The sequence below is a fragment of the Epinephelus fuscoguttatus genome, linkage group LG17, assembly GCF_011397635.1.
Source record: "Epinephelus fuscoguttatus linkage group LG17, E.fuscoguttatus.final_Chr_v1".
NCBI lineage: Eukaryota > Metazoa > Chordata > Actinopteri > Perciformes > Serranidae > Epinephelus > Epinephelus fuscoguttatus.
In genome coordinates this window covers 16,734,235-16,747,192 of record NC_064768.1, presented here as the reverse complement: position 1 = coordinate 16,747,192, position 12,958 = coordinate 16,734,235, and the positions used below count along the sequence as shown (strand labels likewise).

The 12,958-nt window shown below is 43.3% G+C and overlaps 1 protein-coding gene across 2 annotated transcripts; it reads right to left on the bottom strand.

Annotated features, from left to right (window-relative positions):
- Positions 1–650: 650 nt before the first annotated feature.
- On the bottom strand, positions 651–12,711 carry prdm1b (PR domain containing 1b, with ZNF domain). Of its 2 annotated transcripts, XM_049603143.1 has the most exons (6): positions 12,535–12,711; positions 8,251–8,370; positions 6,526–6,766; positions 3,677–4,590; positions 3,446–3,574; positions 651–2,959 (listed from the first exon to the last, which is right to left on the bottom strand). In XM_049603143.1, the coding sequence occupies exons 1-6, from the start codon at positions 12,694–12,696 to the stop codon at positions 2,396–2,398; spliced, it is 2,130 nt and encodes a 709-aa protein (XP_049459100.1). In that variant the 5' UTR covers positions 12,697–12,711; the 3' UTR covers positions 651–2,395. The 2 variants fall into 2 exon arrangements, with proteins under 2 accessions (XP_049459100.1, XP_049459101.1); XM_049603144.1 differs by lacking the exons at positions 8,251–8,370; positions 12,535–12,711 and adding an exon at positions 7,053–7,148.
- Positions 12,712–12,958: the final 247 nt, after the last annotated feature.

Here is a 12,958-nt window from a genome sequence, read left to right as displayed (position 1 = left end):
ATCACATTAGAAAACATTTTGTCATTTAATTTTAAGGACTTATGGAGAGGGTGGAAGAAACATAACTAGTAACACCAGCATTTTGGATGAAAGCTTCAGTGACAGCTCCCTCATGATGGCTTTCATTCATTCATTTTCAGTAACCGCTTATCCTGTTGGAGGTCGCAGGAGGCTGGAGCCTATCCCAGCTGACATTGAGCGAGAGGCAGGGTACACCCTGGACAGGTCACCAGACTATCACAGGGCTGACACATAGGGACAGACAACCATTCACACTCACATTCACCCCTACGGACAATTTAGAGTCACCAATTAACCTGCATGTCTTTGGACTGTGGGAGGAAGCCGGGGTGCCCAGAGAAAACCCATGCTGAAACACAGAGTTCATGCAAACTCCACACAGATGAGCTTCACCACCCTGGGTTCAAACCTCCCACCCACCCCTTCCTGAAACTAACATGTGATTTCACAGAGTGAGCTAATCCTTATCAGATGACTTCTAGAAAGTCATTCATGCACCCCTAGAAATAGTGCAATGCTTCATTTATCATGGGACTGCAGAAATGATTTCATTATGTCCACCCAGTCACTGCATTGTCTCGCCATTCAAAGTTTATATTGGCATGAAAACACACGCAAAACACTGGACGTATAGAAACAATATCTTTAATATGCTACATCATGTAAATATAAAAGTATTGTCAAAATAGTCTCTTGCATATAAATTCTCAACATCTCATAACCTGTTTCCAAAAATACACTACAGTGACAAACATATTGTACAAAAGAAAAAACTGCTATGAAATGATAAAAGTAGTACATTACAGACTCAGTAGTACAATTTTCAAGAATAGTACCCACCTGCTGTTTTTGGCTACCAAAAGCACGCAGATCTAGCTGCGTTTTTATTACAGTGCTAAGAGACGGAAATATGAACAGTGTTAGAATATTGTGCTCCTGCGTTGCTGTTTTTTGTTGTCAGATGCTGAACATGAGGTACCGATGTCGGTTTAAGATTTGGACGAAGCTCGAGTTTACAAACATTTACAGTAAAGCTTTGTATGTAAGAAATATCTGAAACATTTGAATCCAGTAAAAAGCTACATACCAATCCACTTAGATATTCAGCGTTAGGTTTCGACATAAAAACGTTGCAGTAAGAAAGAATGAAAGCCATTTCTCCAAAGATCTTGTATACATATGTGTTACTGTTATTATATCCAGTCTGTAGTTTTGTGTCTTTTGGTGGCATTTGTACTGTGGATTTCTGCTGCCACGCTAAAAATAAACCGACAGATCCCGCATTTTTTAATGTTATAACAAGATATTGTCATTGTCATATACTATTTATCTTGTTATGATGTATACATTTCATCATGAAACATGATCATTTATTGTTATAACCTTAAAATATCTTGTTAAAACGTGAAAAACATCTTATTATGACGATACATTTTTCACGTTATGACCCGGTACTGATCTGTTTTTTTAATTCTGGCATGGCAGCAAGACTTTTCCATACATTTGGTTTTGTTCAGCACAGTGTGTCTTTGTAATTAGCTGTGAGAAGTCGATGTATAATCAAGAGAAAATGTGAATAATGCTTTTTCTGAACCTTCTTTTGTTAGAATTAGTTGAATAATGATCCAAAAACAGTGCTACACATTCAAGTTATTGGATTGTAATTTTGGCAATTGCTTATTTACACACAGTTTCGAGAAAAAAAAAATACTGTTTTTTCCCTTTTTTTTAAAAAATCATAAATAAATAAAACAGTTGCAAACAGCTTAAGAGCAGAAAGTTGGTTTGTGCCATCACCATGCCCTGTCGGTTCACATGTACTTCCACTCGTTGTACACATGCACCCAGAAGCTCAAACACACAGTCACACAAAGTAAAAGAATGCACAGTTTAACAAGTGAAAACTCATTCACAGGTCTGTGCCACATAATTACATCATCCTGAGTCCAGTTGCGGTTTTCCTAGGAGATTCGAATCTCCTTGGAAATATCAACACATAGGCGTAAAAAACAAACACTAACAGAAAAAACAAGCTATGATACAACTAAATAAATAGAGATGACTCAAATTTCAAAATAAAAGTAATAAGTTAAAGCACAAAAAAGCAAACATTTCTCTACCTGAGTGAGAAGAATTTTAAATAATTCACAGTTTAACAACATCCTCCTCTGTTTGAATTTTTTTAAGTTTTGCAAGGAAGTAAATCAGTGAGTACCCTCGCCCAGTCTTTGGAATGCTCTTCTTTTGGTGCTGCGCTGATTGGATTATCAAAGTTTTTATTCCCTTTAATGCCCTTCATAGACAATGTAGGGAGTTTTATTTGGCGACATCTGTTTTCTTTGTTGATGGTATGTCCTTTTTATACTCTTTCAATTCACTGTCCCTCTGTCTTCACTGCTGGCCGTTGGTGGAGATGAACAACGCTGGCCCTCTCCTGATAGGCCAGGTGAGGGCTGTGGTGTGATGTAGCTGATTGGGCTGAGGGCATCGCCGGTGTGTTAATCGCCACTGTCAGAGCCTTCAGCAGTACAGTGGCCTCCTTCTGGTCCTCCTTCCCCTCGCCCTCTAAGGTACGAGCCAACCAGCACTCCACCGCTTCCTCCACCTGCGCTGCTGACGCAGCCTCTGTGAGCATGTCAGCCTCCTGGCTGGCGTCGAACCGCTCCACCATCTGTTTCATGTGCACGTTGACCGGAGCGTTGGCCAGGCAGCAGCTGCATTGGTGGATGCGGAGAGAGAAGCGGTGGAAGAAGGCCTGGGAGCAGAGATGGCAGCGGTGGGGCCTGTCACGGCTGCTGTGGAGGCGGCGGTGCAATTTGAGGTGGATGTACTGGGTGAACTTGGTGCTGCACAGCTTGCACTGGTAAGGTTTCTCCCCCGAGTGGAGGCGTTGGTGTGTCTTCAAGTTGCTGGTGCTGCTGAAGCGTTTGTGACACACCTGGAAAGCATGAAGTCAAAGGTTAAGGCCTCTGTGAGCAACACTCATGTGACTGATCGTTAACACCCTAAGAAAACAGTTGGATTGTATTTAGGATTATTCTGGGAGAACTGAGCCGACCAGTATGATGTCATCTTGATGTCATATCAAGGCTTGACCGTGTTATTCCAGTTCTGTGGGGTGCTTTCATAAAACAGCAGGGATTGCTTTTCTTTCTTTGTAGGACCAGTTCTAGCCTCACACTTAACACTCACACCCACAATGTCACACTAAACAATTACATGACAAAGTGTGTAATGGCTCATTGGATATCAAAGAGACTGCCTTACCAGTAAGACGTGAGTCAGAGGGTATTTACATGTATTGTGGATACACAGCGCTTTCTTGTGCGTCTTTCACACTCTCGATTTTACATCAATGTCACAGTGAGGGCAGGAAAGACTTTGTAAAGAGAGGAAGAAAATGCACTCAGTGTTTTCGACGTACCTGACATTCATGCGGCTTCTCTCCTGTGTGGACCAGGTGATGTTTCTGGAGGTGAGCCAGCTGAGTGAAGCTCTTTTTACATAGGTTACACTGGAACGGCCTCTCACCACTGTGCACTCGGAGATGGACCTACAATTACACAGATCATAGGGAAAGAAATATGAGCACTGTTGTTGAAGAATTGGAATACATGACATTATAAGCACAAGAGAGAGGAGCTGAAGCTGATACCTTGAGGTTTGACAGCTGTCCGAAAGTCTTTGAGCAGATATTACATTCATACTTGATCTTCCCATTCTGCTTCTGCAGTGGGTAGGGCAGGGATTTGTGGCCGGGGCCATTGCGTGTTGCTGTGTTGCTTTTGATCGTAGCCAGGCTCAGATTCATGGCTTCCTCGCAACCGGAGGGCGACTGCTCAGTCGACTGATGTTGACTGTCAGGCTTGGGGAGGGGGGAGAGCTCTGGGGTGGCTGGGGCGCCTCGTGGTGGCGACACATTTGGCTTTAGTTCTTTCAGACCTCCCTGTGAAGATGGAGGGTAAGGGAGGGACACTGGCAGCAGGTTAGGTGGGCCAATGGGTGGATATGGGAGTCCGTCTGTGCCCAGATAGCTGCTGTATCGGAGGGCTCCTCTTGAGGGCAGCATGCCAGGGAAGGGAGGGGAGTAGGAGGGTAGGAGGAGGCGAGGATAGTGTGGGTTGTAGGGGGGAAGGAGCTGGTAATTGGGCTGGAGGGGTCTGGGCTGGGGGTAAAGGGGGTAAGAGGAAACGCCTTCCCTGTACAGGCCGTGGAGGTGAAGAGGGAGATTTCTGTGCTGAGATGAGAGTGCAGGATGGTGTTCTGGTAAATACGAGTGATTTAAGCCCAGGGTGGGCTCTCTGTGCTCTGGCTGAGGAGAAGGAATGATCCCCTGGTCTTCTTGATCTCTGTCGTTCTCCTCCTTTTCAACTTTTTTGCTGAAATCCATGATCTGGTCGTCAGGCGTGTCAGGTGGAGTGTCTCTTTCCAGCACCTCCACATCAATCTTCTCCTCTCCGTCTTCATCACTCTCTTCTTTCATCTCCTGCTTTGTTCGCTCTGTAAGCCACGTCTGCTGAGGTAGGTGCTGTTTGATGTATTCCGACTCTTCATCAGAATTTAAATATTCTGTGGGAAAGAAAATGACAATTGAGTTTGATGAGTAAATGATGTCATCGAACAGAAAAAAAAGCCCATTATAATACCTGGTTAGCTGAAATGCTTAACACAGCAGACACACATCTGCCCACAGAAGGCACTCCCTCTTATGGTAAATGATAGTAGTTTCAGTCTGACTTCACACGTAAATCATACAGTATAGGTTTCTGTTCTGTCAGTCAGTCACAGTAGTGATTTTGATGTGGGAGAGTAAGTTGGTGGTGAGGTGTGTGGGTGTCCATGTGTCATGTCACAGTTGTACGGCAAGATTCTGGGTTTCATTTGCGAAACCTTTTCTGGGTATAGCTGTCTTACTCGCCACAAGAGATGTGAAACATCTCTTCCTTTTTTCCCTCACCTTTTTTTTTTCTTTTTGAGAATTTGTCACCACTACTGTGCTTCAGCTACTGTTTCATGTCACTCTACCGCAGTCTTAATGCAAATTGCTTTCAGGGTTTATATGGCTGTGCGGGTGTTTTTGTCTGGCTTTGACTATTTACTACAATTGATTTGTACTTTAAATCGCAGTTGATGATTTCCCAAACCATACCATGGTGCTTTACACATCTAAATTTGATTTTAAATGCCACTGATTTAATCTCTCCTTTAGTTTAGTTCCCAAATTAACCCCTTTAAATGCCAAAATCACACAATAACACCAACAAAATAACATATCGAGGCAGTGGTAGACCAGCAGCTCCGGTGTTCAGCAATTTTACATCACTTTTTTTCCTCTGTGGAGTCTGGTTTGGAAGACGGTGATACAACAGCTACAGTTTCCTGTCGGAAATCGCCGTTGGACCATAGAGTAAAGCGGTGAATATATTCTGAACATAGCACGCACTTAAACTGATATTGACTTTTTTTGGTGCAACTTTTTTTGTGTTGCTTCTCTAAACTGAGGGCTCAGTGACTGACATCTACTGTATATAATACTATCAGACTTTCCCTTGAATATGAAGATTTGTCTACAGAGATTAAAACTGTGTACAGTATTTTAGGTTCTGTCCATGTGATGTAACAGATGCACAGTGATGCATTTGAAAGTCCAAACTGATTCAAAATGTCCTCAGGGTTTGTGCATACAAGCGTTACCGCCCGACGCTTCAACAACCCAAGCTGCCAAACTAGATTGCTGTCAATAAATATATCAGAAAATCAAACTCGGGAGACAAACAATGAGCATACCTGAACTTGAAAGGAAGGTGAAAGCTTTTAAGATTAAGATAATAAAACAATGTAATGATACCGCCTTAGCGTTAGTCACTAAGATGAATGGCAACGCATCTGGTGTATCCAGTTGGTATGAATCATCAGACTTTGTGGTAACAGACAATCATTCAGGGTGATGAGGGTATGACTTGCTGTTCTACTAATAGCTGACAACTGATGACTCACAATAGTACTTTGACCAGGCATTATTCCCCTTCGATTTCTCCACTCTCCTTAACAATCCCACATCATTTACCGCATCTCATGAAATACTGAGATTTGTGTGGTCTATGTGTGCGTTTCCCATGATCTCTATGGTTAGCCAGACAGGACAAAATAACATGAGCTATCTTTACTGTTTGCTAAAGATAACATCACGAAGGGAATGATGTGTCTTTATTCACTTTGAAGTGATAGAATTTCAAAGATAAAAGATATCTCCTGACGCAGACTTTGTACTGTGTTAGTCACAGCCACAGATTGAAATCTGTCATTTTGTCAGATTTAGTACGAAAAAAGAAACGTCCCTCAGTGATACAAGATTCCAATGACTTCCATCACATCACCCACTAAAATTTTGCCTTCCTGTGCTTCAAGATGTTTGTTAATCGTTTACCTCTCCAAAGCCTGTGGAAAAGACCATCACATCCAAACATACAACAATCAAAAAGCTTCTCCTTCTGTTGCACTCACTTTGTTTGCTGTCGACCTGCTGGCCGCAGAGCCTCTGGGCAAACTCCTGGCTGTACCACACCAGCAGCTCCTGACTGGGCTCCACTGGTCGGATGGTGTAGAAGTAGATGTCCCGGCCATTCTGGCATGCCACCAGGTTCTGTTCGGCCAGAGAGCGGGCTGGATTGACGTAGCGCATCCAGTTGCTTCTCTGGACGTCATAGCCATCAATGAAGTTTTGAAGCTGCCCGCTACTATAAATCTGTAGAAGAGGAAGAGAGAAGATGAAATTAAAACAGCAACTGATTACTCATTACTTGTATGTTAAATGGGTATTATTAAATATAGTAAAATGGTAAAATTAATACTATTGTTTTGCCACATGGCAATGGCCACATCCACTATTAATAAAGACACTTCAGCATGTGATGCTTGAATTATTAAAAGCTCAAATAATATTTGATTAAAATCCAGATAAGATGATCTAAACAATCACTAGAAAACAATTTAAATGAATTAGGATTAAAGAAAAAAGTCAGAATAATCACCTCTGCCATGTACAGTTCAATATCCTTCAGTTATCAGCTGCAGTTTATTTTGCTCCTCTGGTATGCACCCTACAGCTCTGCTCTGTGTTACACTCCTGTGTGTGTTTGTGCTTGTGCCTGTCACTGTATTAGTAGGCGTGAGGTGTGGAGGCGTGGCTGGACTACTCACCCAGCGACTGTCTCTCTCACTCTCCCTCTTTCCTCATTTTCTGTTTCTCTTTCCCACCCCTTAGTATTTTTATTATTGTTTCTGTGCATGTGATTTATTTGATTGAATAGATGCCAGTGGTACGCTTAACTACGACCACATCTTTCAACAAAAACGTATGCATTGGCTTATGAAAATAAACGCTGTGTAATTGGTGGCTGCCTGACTGACAAGTGCTGGCAGGCAGCCAAAAGCACACACACACACACACACACACACACACACACACACACGCGCAGGGCAAGCCTTTGGCAGCACGTACATTCTCCACCTGTGTCGCAACGTAGATAACATAATCACTCCCTTGGAACGTCAGGCTTTCACTAGCGCACCTATGCAACACCCCCTGTACAGGGTTACAGGAAATAAAGCCGGAAGGAAAATACGTAGGATGGCAACAAAAAGTCCTTTTGGGAATTGACTCAGCAGAATAGAAAAACTCCTAAATGACATAAGCTGGATGAGAGAGAGAAAAGAAACATGGCTTGTCGACTTAACCGGGGCGGAAAGATGAGGATTGTCTGAGAGAGTGCATGTGAACAATAGTCCCTTCCTTTGTGTGTGTGTGACACATGAAGCATAGGACCTGAGTGCCGGTAAAGCTCTGATGAATGTGTGAGAGTGAATCCACTGTTACGTGCTACCAGCGTTTGCAACTTCCTCTAAAATTTACACCAAAACCCCTCTACGCGAGTGCAGACTGTGTGAAAGCATTTTTGTTTCCTTATTGACGTACGGACCTGGACTTGATGTGAAACTTCTGTATCTGAGCAACGGATGTCTCTTTTTTTTATGAATAAGAGAGGAAGAAGAAAACACGTCCTCAGTTACTCCTCAGCTGTTCCCAGGGTCATTTTCTGACATCTAGATTTGAGACTTCCCCCTTGTTAAACCAGTATCAAACTGAGCTGGGTTACTGCATTGATACCGAAATATATATATGTTGCATGTTTATGTAGATACACGCATGTGTGTGTATGTTTCCCTTACCCTCCAGAAGTATTTCCTGTTGGCCTGTTTTGGGACATTATCTTTGGTGTAGATGACTCCTTGCAGAGGGCCGAAGCGAGTCCCCTGAGGAATGTATTCTTTGCTGAACACACCCATCACCTGGAACACAGACCAATACATCATTAGATTTAGAGTATGTTTCCCATGTTTTGCCTCTTATGTGGAATGTTACACCGCAACAGGGGTGAATTATGAGACAATGGGCGCTTGGGCACGGACTTGCCTGGGCCTCTCCTACACAGACGCAAGACATTTGTATTCTTTGTATTTGTTTCGCATCAATTTGGGTCTCTTTTTAGTTGTTTTGTGTCTCTTTGTGGTCATTTTGAGTGTCTTTGTAGTTGTTTTGGATCTCTTTGTAGTCATTTTGTGTCTCTTTATGGTTGTTTTGCCCATTGTTGTAGTCTCTGTACGTCTCTTTGCATCTCTTTGCACCTGTTTTGCATGTGTATGTGATCACTTTGTGCCTGTTCAGTTATCCATCCATGCAGCCCAACTCAACGCTTGGTAGAAAACATAAAAAGTCATCTCTCGGGTCACAAGAGCACCCAACAGTTAATCTTCCTGTAAGTCCATAAACATAGTGTAGCGTAAAATGTGTGTTTGTCACATTGTTTGTTTATGTCCAGCAGGTTGTCGGCCAGTTGCAGTCGTGCTGGCTTCGTCATGTTGACCCAGACAGCTTTAGAGCCAGGTTAAAACCCACAAGGTGACACACTTTCGACGCTAACAAGTTAATCGAATGAAGAGAATTACACTTTCTCTGACCTACTCCACTGATCTCTGACCTGCTGTCCTCGTAAACACCAGAGACAGGCATGAGAGAGGGGGAGCGGTGTCACCTGTTGTCTTGTTGTCTTCTTCCGAACTTTCGTAGAAGACATGACTACACTTCTGATTGTAAACCCGCAAAGACAAAAGTGTGTAAAGCAATTTAAAAGATAATGCTGACTCTGCCTGCTCTTCAGACAGGTTGCGTCACAGCTGCAAGGCCCTGATTACAAAATGTCACCTATTGATGTATAGTTGACTCACACATCTGTCTATAATTGGATTCCCTGGAAAAGGTGTTTCAAAGCTTGTCTGAACTTATTTTGCAAATAGGAGATGTGTGTGGGATTTCTCATACGTTTTTGCTCGGGGCCATATAGTAATGTATGTGGTAAGAACGGAAACTGTCCTGTTCCCCAGGTTACTGAGTCATTTCTGACCATTTCTGGTAGTTTTTTATTGAGCTGGATGAGAAAACACTGTGTTGTTAAAAATAATAAATCTAAAGCGAGGCGGTACAGGATAAGTCCGTGTCCTCTTTGTTGTGCAGAATAGCTTCCAGATTCACACTTTTATAGAAAGTGCACAGGCTTGGGGTCGACCCTCTTCAAAACGAACCCAAACACAAACACACACGCCATCAGGCAGCAGCATCTGTGGCGTACACACAGCCTCCATATCTTGAGGAGCTTTGTGCTCAATCCTTAAGTAACCCCTGCCCCCCGCCCCACCTTCCCCACCCCCCCCATACATAAACACACACTCTTTCTTCCTGCCATTGAGGAAATGTAATTCAAAGTGACTCTTAAAGGATTTTTGGTAGCTTCCTGTGTAAAGGTCAAACCATAAAAAAAAAAAAAATGATGAACACCTGAACACCTTGTGATTATTTTCCAATTTTGGCTTTTCTAAAATATGTATATGCTGTTAATTAGAAGAACAACAGGTCACTGAGGGCAGCGGGAGTGTGTGTATGCGTGTGTGTGTGTGTGTAAAGCGGCCGTGGAGTTGAGTGAGGTGATTCCTGGATGCGATGAACCAGTGTGACAGGGACATTGTGCTTTGTTGGCGTTGCGTGACTAACGAATCGCTGTGGCCGCCGCCACTGCTTAACCGCTCAGTTCAGCCAGGTTGGGAAGAAGGGGGAGGGAGGGAGGTGGTGTTGGTCGGGGGAGGAGGATGGGCTTTCTTAAGTGAACCCACGCTATCACACTCCTGAACGCCCTCCTTTTCCTCCTGCCTTCCCCCAACCCCTGATCTTTTCTCAACCCTCTCGAAATAGCTCGTGCGCCCGCCGGGTTGAGGCCTGGCCGGCTGCCTGTCCCCAACGAAAGTTAATCATCTGGTTTTAACCTAAATCCCCCCTAACACACCCTCCTTCTCCCCAGCTTCTCCCCCACCATCCATCCCCTCCACTGCCTCGCTCCCCACTCACTGGCACCCGTTGCTAACGCCCCATCTGCCACGTGCCCTCCTCCACCCTTCTTTGCATGTCCTGGCACACTTCAGAATAAAAACTGTGAGGAAAGGGAGATTTAGAAAAAGTGTGAAGAAGTTACGAGGAGTATGAAAACAAGTGGGCCCAACATTTCTCCTGGTTGCCAAACAGGTGCTGAACAAGTATAACAAAGACAATAGAGTCAGCTGACTTTTTTCTTTTCAGTTTTCATCCAGACTCAATTTGACTCATCTGTCAAACTTAGACAACACTCACACTCACCTGTGCTAGAAAAAAAAAATCCCTTCGTTCAAAGCCAGTTCCTGATAACTGTGTGACCTGTACCCTGCATGTAAGGTGACACATGTGGGTGCACCATCCCACACACCCAAACAAAGGAGTGGCTGTGCTTTATGGTCATCACAGGAAATTAATTTCCCAGCTTGAGTTTGGGTGAGTTATGGAGAAAGGTTCACATGACACCGTGTTTGGGAAGAGAAACCACTTGGTGGACAAGGGCCAGTTTAAACAGCGCAAATTACCGACAAGCATATGAGTGTGTGCTCGTGCTTGTTTTCGTCTGTCATTTCTTATCTGATATCTTTATGACTCAATGATCACATGTGCACAGACATGTAGTACATGAACTCTAATTATCTGCCATTAAGTTTTTTATATAGATATTATGATTGGTCAGTCAAAAAAAACCAACTCAAGTTTGGCTGCATCAAGTGTAAAGTGTTTTAGTTAGTAAACACGAGCTGGGGATTTGAAATAAACCTTCAGAGTGATTTTTATCACCATGGTTTGCATGCTTTGCAAGGGGGAAGAGATGAGAGTATGAGCGAAAGAGAAGAGGAAGGACGGCAGAAAGTGTTGCCTGGACAAAAAGAGGAAGGGAACAGCGAAGTCAACCACAAGCATCACAGTGTTGAGCGTTAAGAGCAACAAAACAAGTGAGTGTGACATCTCTCTTGCTCTCTCTTCGTTTTTAAGATGGCCATATTCTCTTTAGTTACAGTAGGCCGACAAATTCCCTTTTAAAACCATGCTTGCTTGTAGACAACATTGCAGGGCATTACAGTGACATGTCCAGACAGATACCGGATCTTACAGCACAGCGTGCCAAATAGTCAGCTGACTGATATAGCCCCGGGTTACTATGTTTGCTTTCACTGACTCACCTGAGTGAGAAAGGTTGTAAAAGGAAAATAGGTAAGGCAGAGTTGTAAAGAAGAAAAAAAGGAGGGAAATTTTGACGCGATAAGATCATCTGACGTCTTACTCTGTGTGTGTTTATGTTCTGAGCAAGTAGTTTCTGCATGCACCATTATATCATACCGATATAATAGAGGTGCAAAGAAGCTGCACAATGGCTGAAACAGTAGGGTGACATAATGGAAGTTGAGGTGACCAGAGGACATAAGAAGGCCCCTGACCTCAAGCTGCCAGTGGCCCCCATGTCCACAACACCCCCCGCCCCCACACACACACACACACACAAACACGCTGTGCACTGTATTAAATGTGCGAAGAACTCATTAGTCAGCAGATCTTTTGTTCTAAGAAACCCAATGCAGATGGCCCAACAGAATGTTATGTAACACAGAATTAATATTTTGAAGAAGTCTAAACAGTAAAGTGTTAATCTGACAGAACTGGCCATTCAAGAAACTGGATTGCAGCAAATTTAGTCATAGAAGTTTGTTAGATTGGTAGCCTTCACATGTTTATATATTGTATTGTTGTATTGGTGCTTTCACGAGACATTTTCAGAATGAGATTCTTGATAGATAATCATCAGTGATGTGGATATAATGACTGAGTTGGTAAAGACAAACAATAGAGCAGCTAGAACAGTCTGGTAGGTTCAGGAAATGTCATCACATTACTGTAATGCAGCCTTTAGAACCAGGAAAAGACAACACTTAAGATATTAAGATTCAGTCTCATATCACGATATTGATATAATATCGATATGTTGCCCAGTCCTAAGAGTAAACCATCCTTAATCTCGGAAGATAAACAGTCTGAAGGAGCTGAACTGCTCTTACCTCATTGTCCGCGCCGTATTCGAAGGTGAGGTTGCGTGGGATGGAGGTCATGGCTTTGGGCAGGTTGAAGCTGGGGTCCGACACCTGGTCCGGAACAATGTAGGTGCAGTTGAGGACAAAGTCCACCTCCCTCCACCCGCTCATGTCGCTTTCTAGCTTCATCTTGACAATGTAGATATACTGTAGTAGATCGTCAAGCTTCAGAGCTTTTAGTTTGGTTTGGTTCTGTTTGGTTTAGGTTGCTTTGGTATAGAAGTGCTTTGGTTTGGTCGGGTAGGTCCCTTGTTTTAGGTGTGCTGGTTAAAGCTCAAGATCTGGAAAAGGAAGAGAGAGGAAGAGACTTTAGTACCACAATAATCAGAAAGACATCATCTGTTTATGTGACCTGCTTTAGTTTGACATCTTTGCCCACAAACTGACAGTG

What these genes read in the sequence shown, in the direction of transcription:
- prdm1b (XM_049603143.1), bottom strand. Translation starts at nt 12,696, where the DNA reads ATGAAGCTAGAAAGCGACATGAGCGGGTGGAGGGAGGTGGACTTTGTC. An exon ending in AATACGGCGCGGACAATGAG is followed by an intron (nt 8,371 to 12,534) that starts GTAAGAGCAGTT and finishes TCTGTGTTCCAG; the next exon opens with GTGATGGGTGTGTTCAGCAA. An exon ending in ACAGGAAATACTTCTGGAGG is followed by an intron (nt 6,767 to 8,250) that starts GTAAGGGAAACA and finishes CCTCTTCTACAG; the next exon opens with ATTTATAGTAGCGGGCAGCT.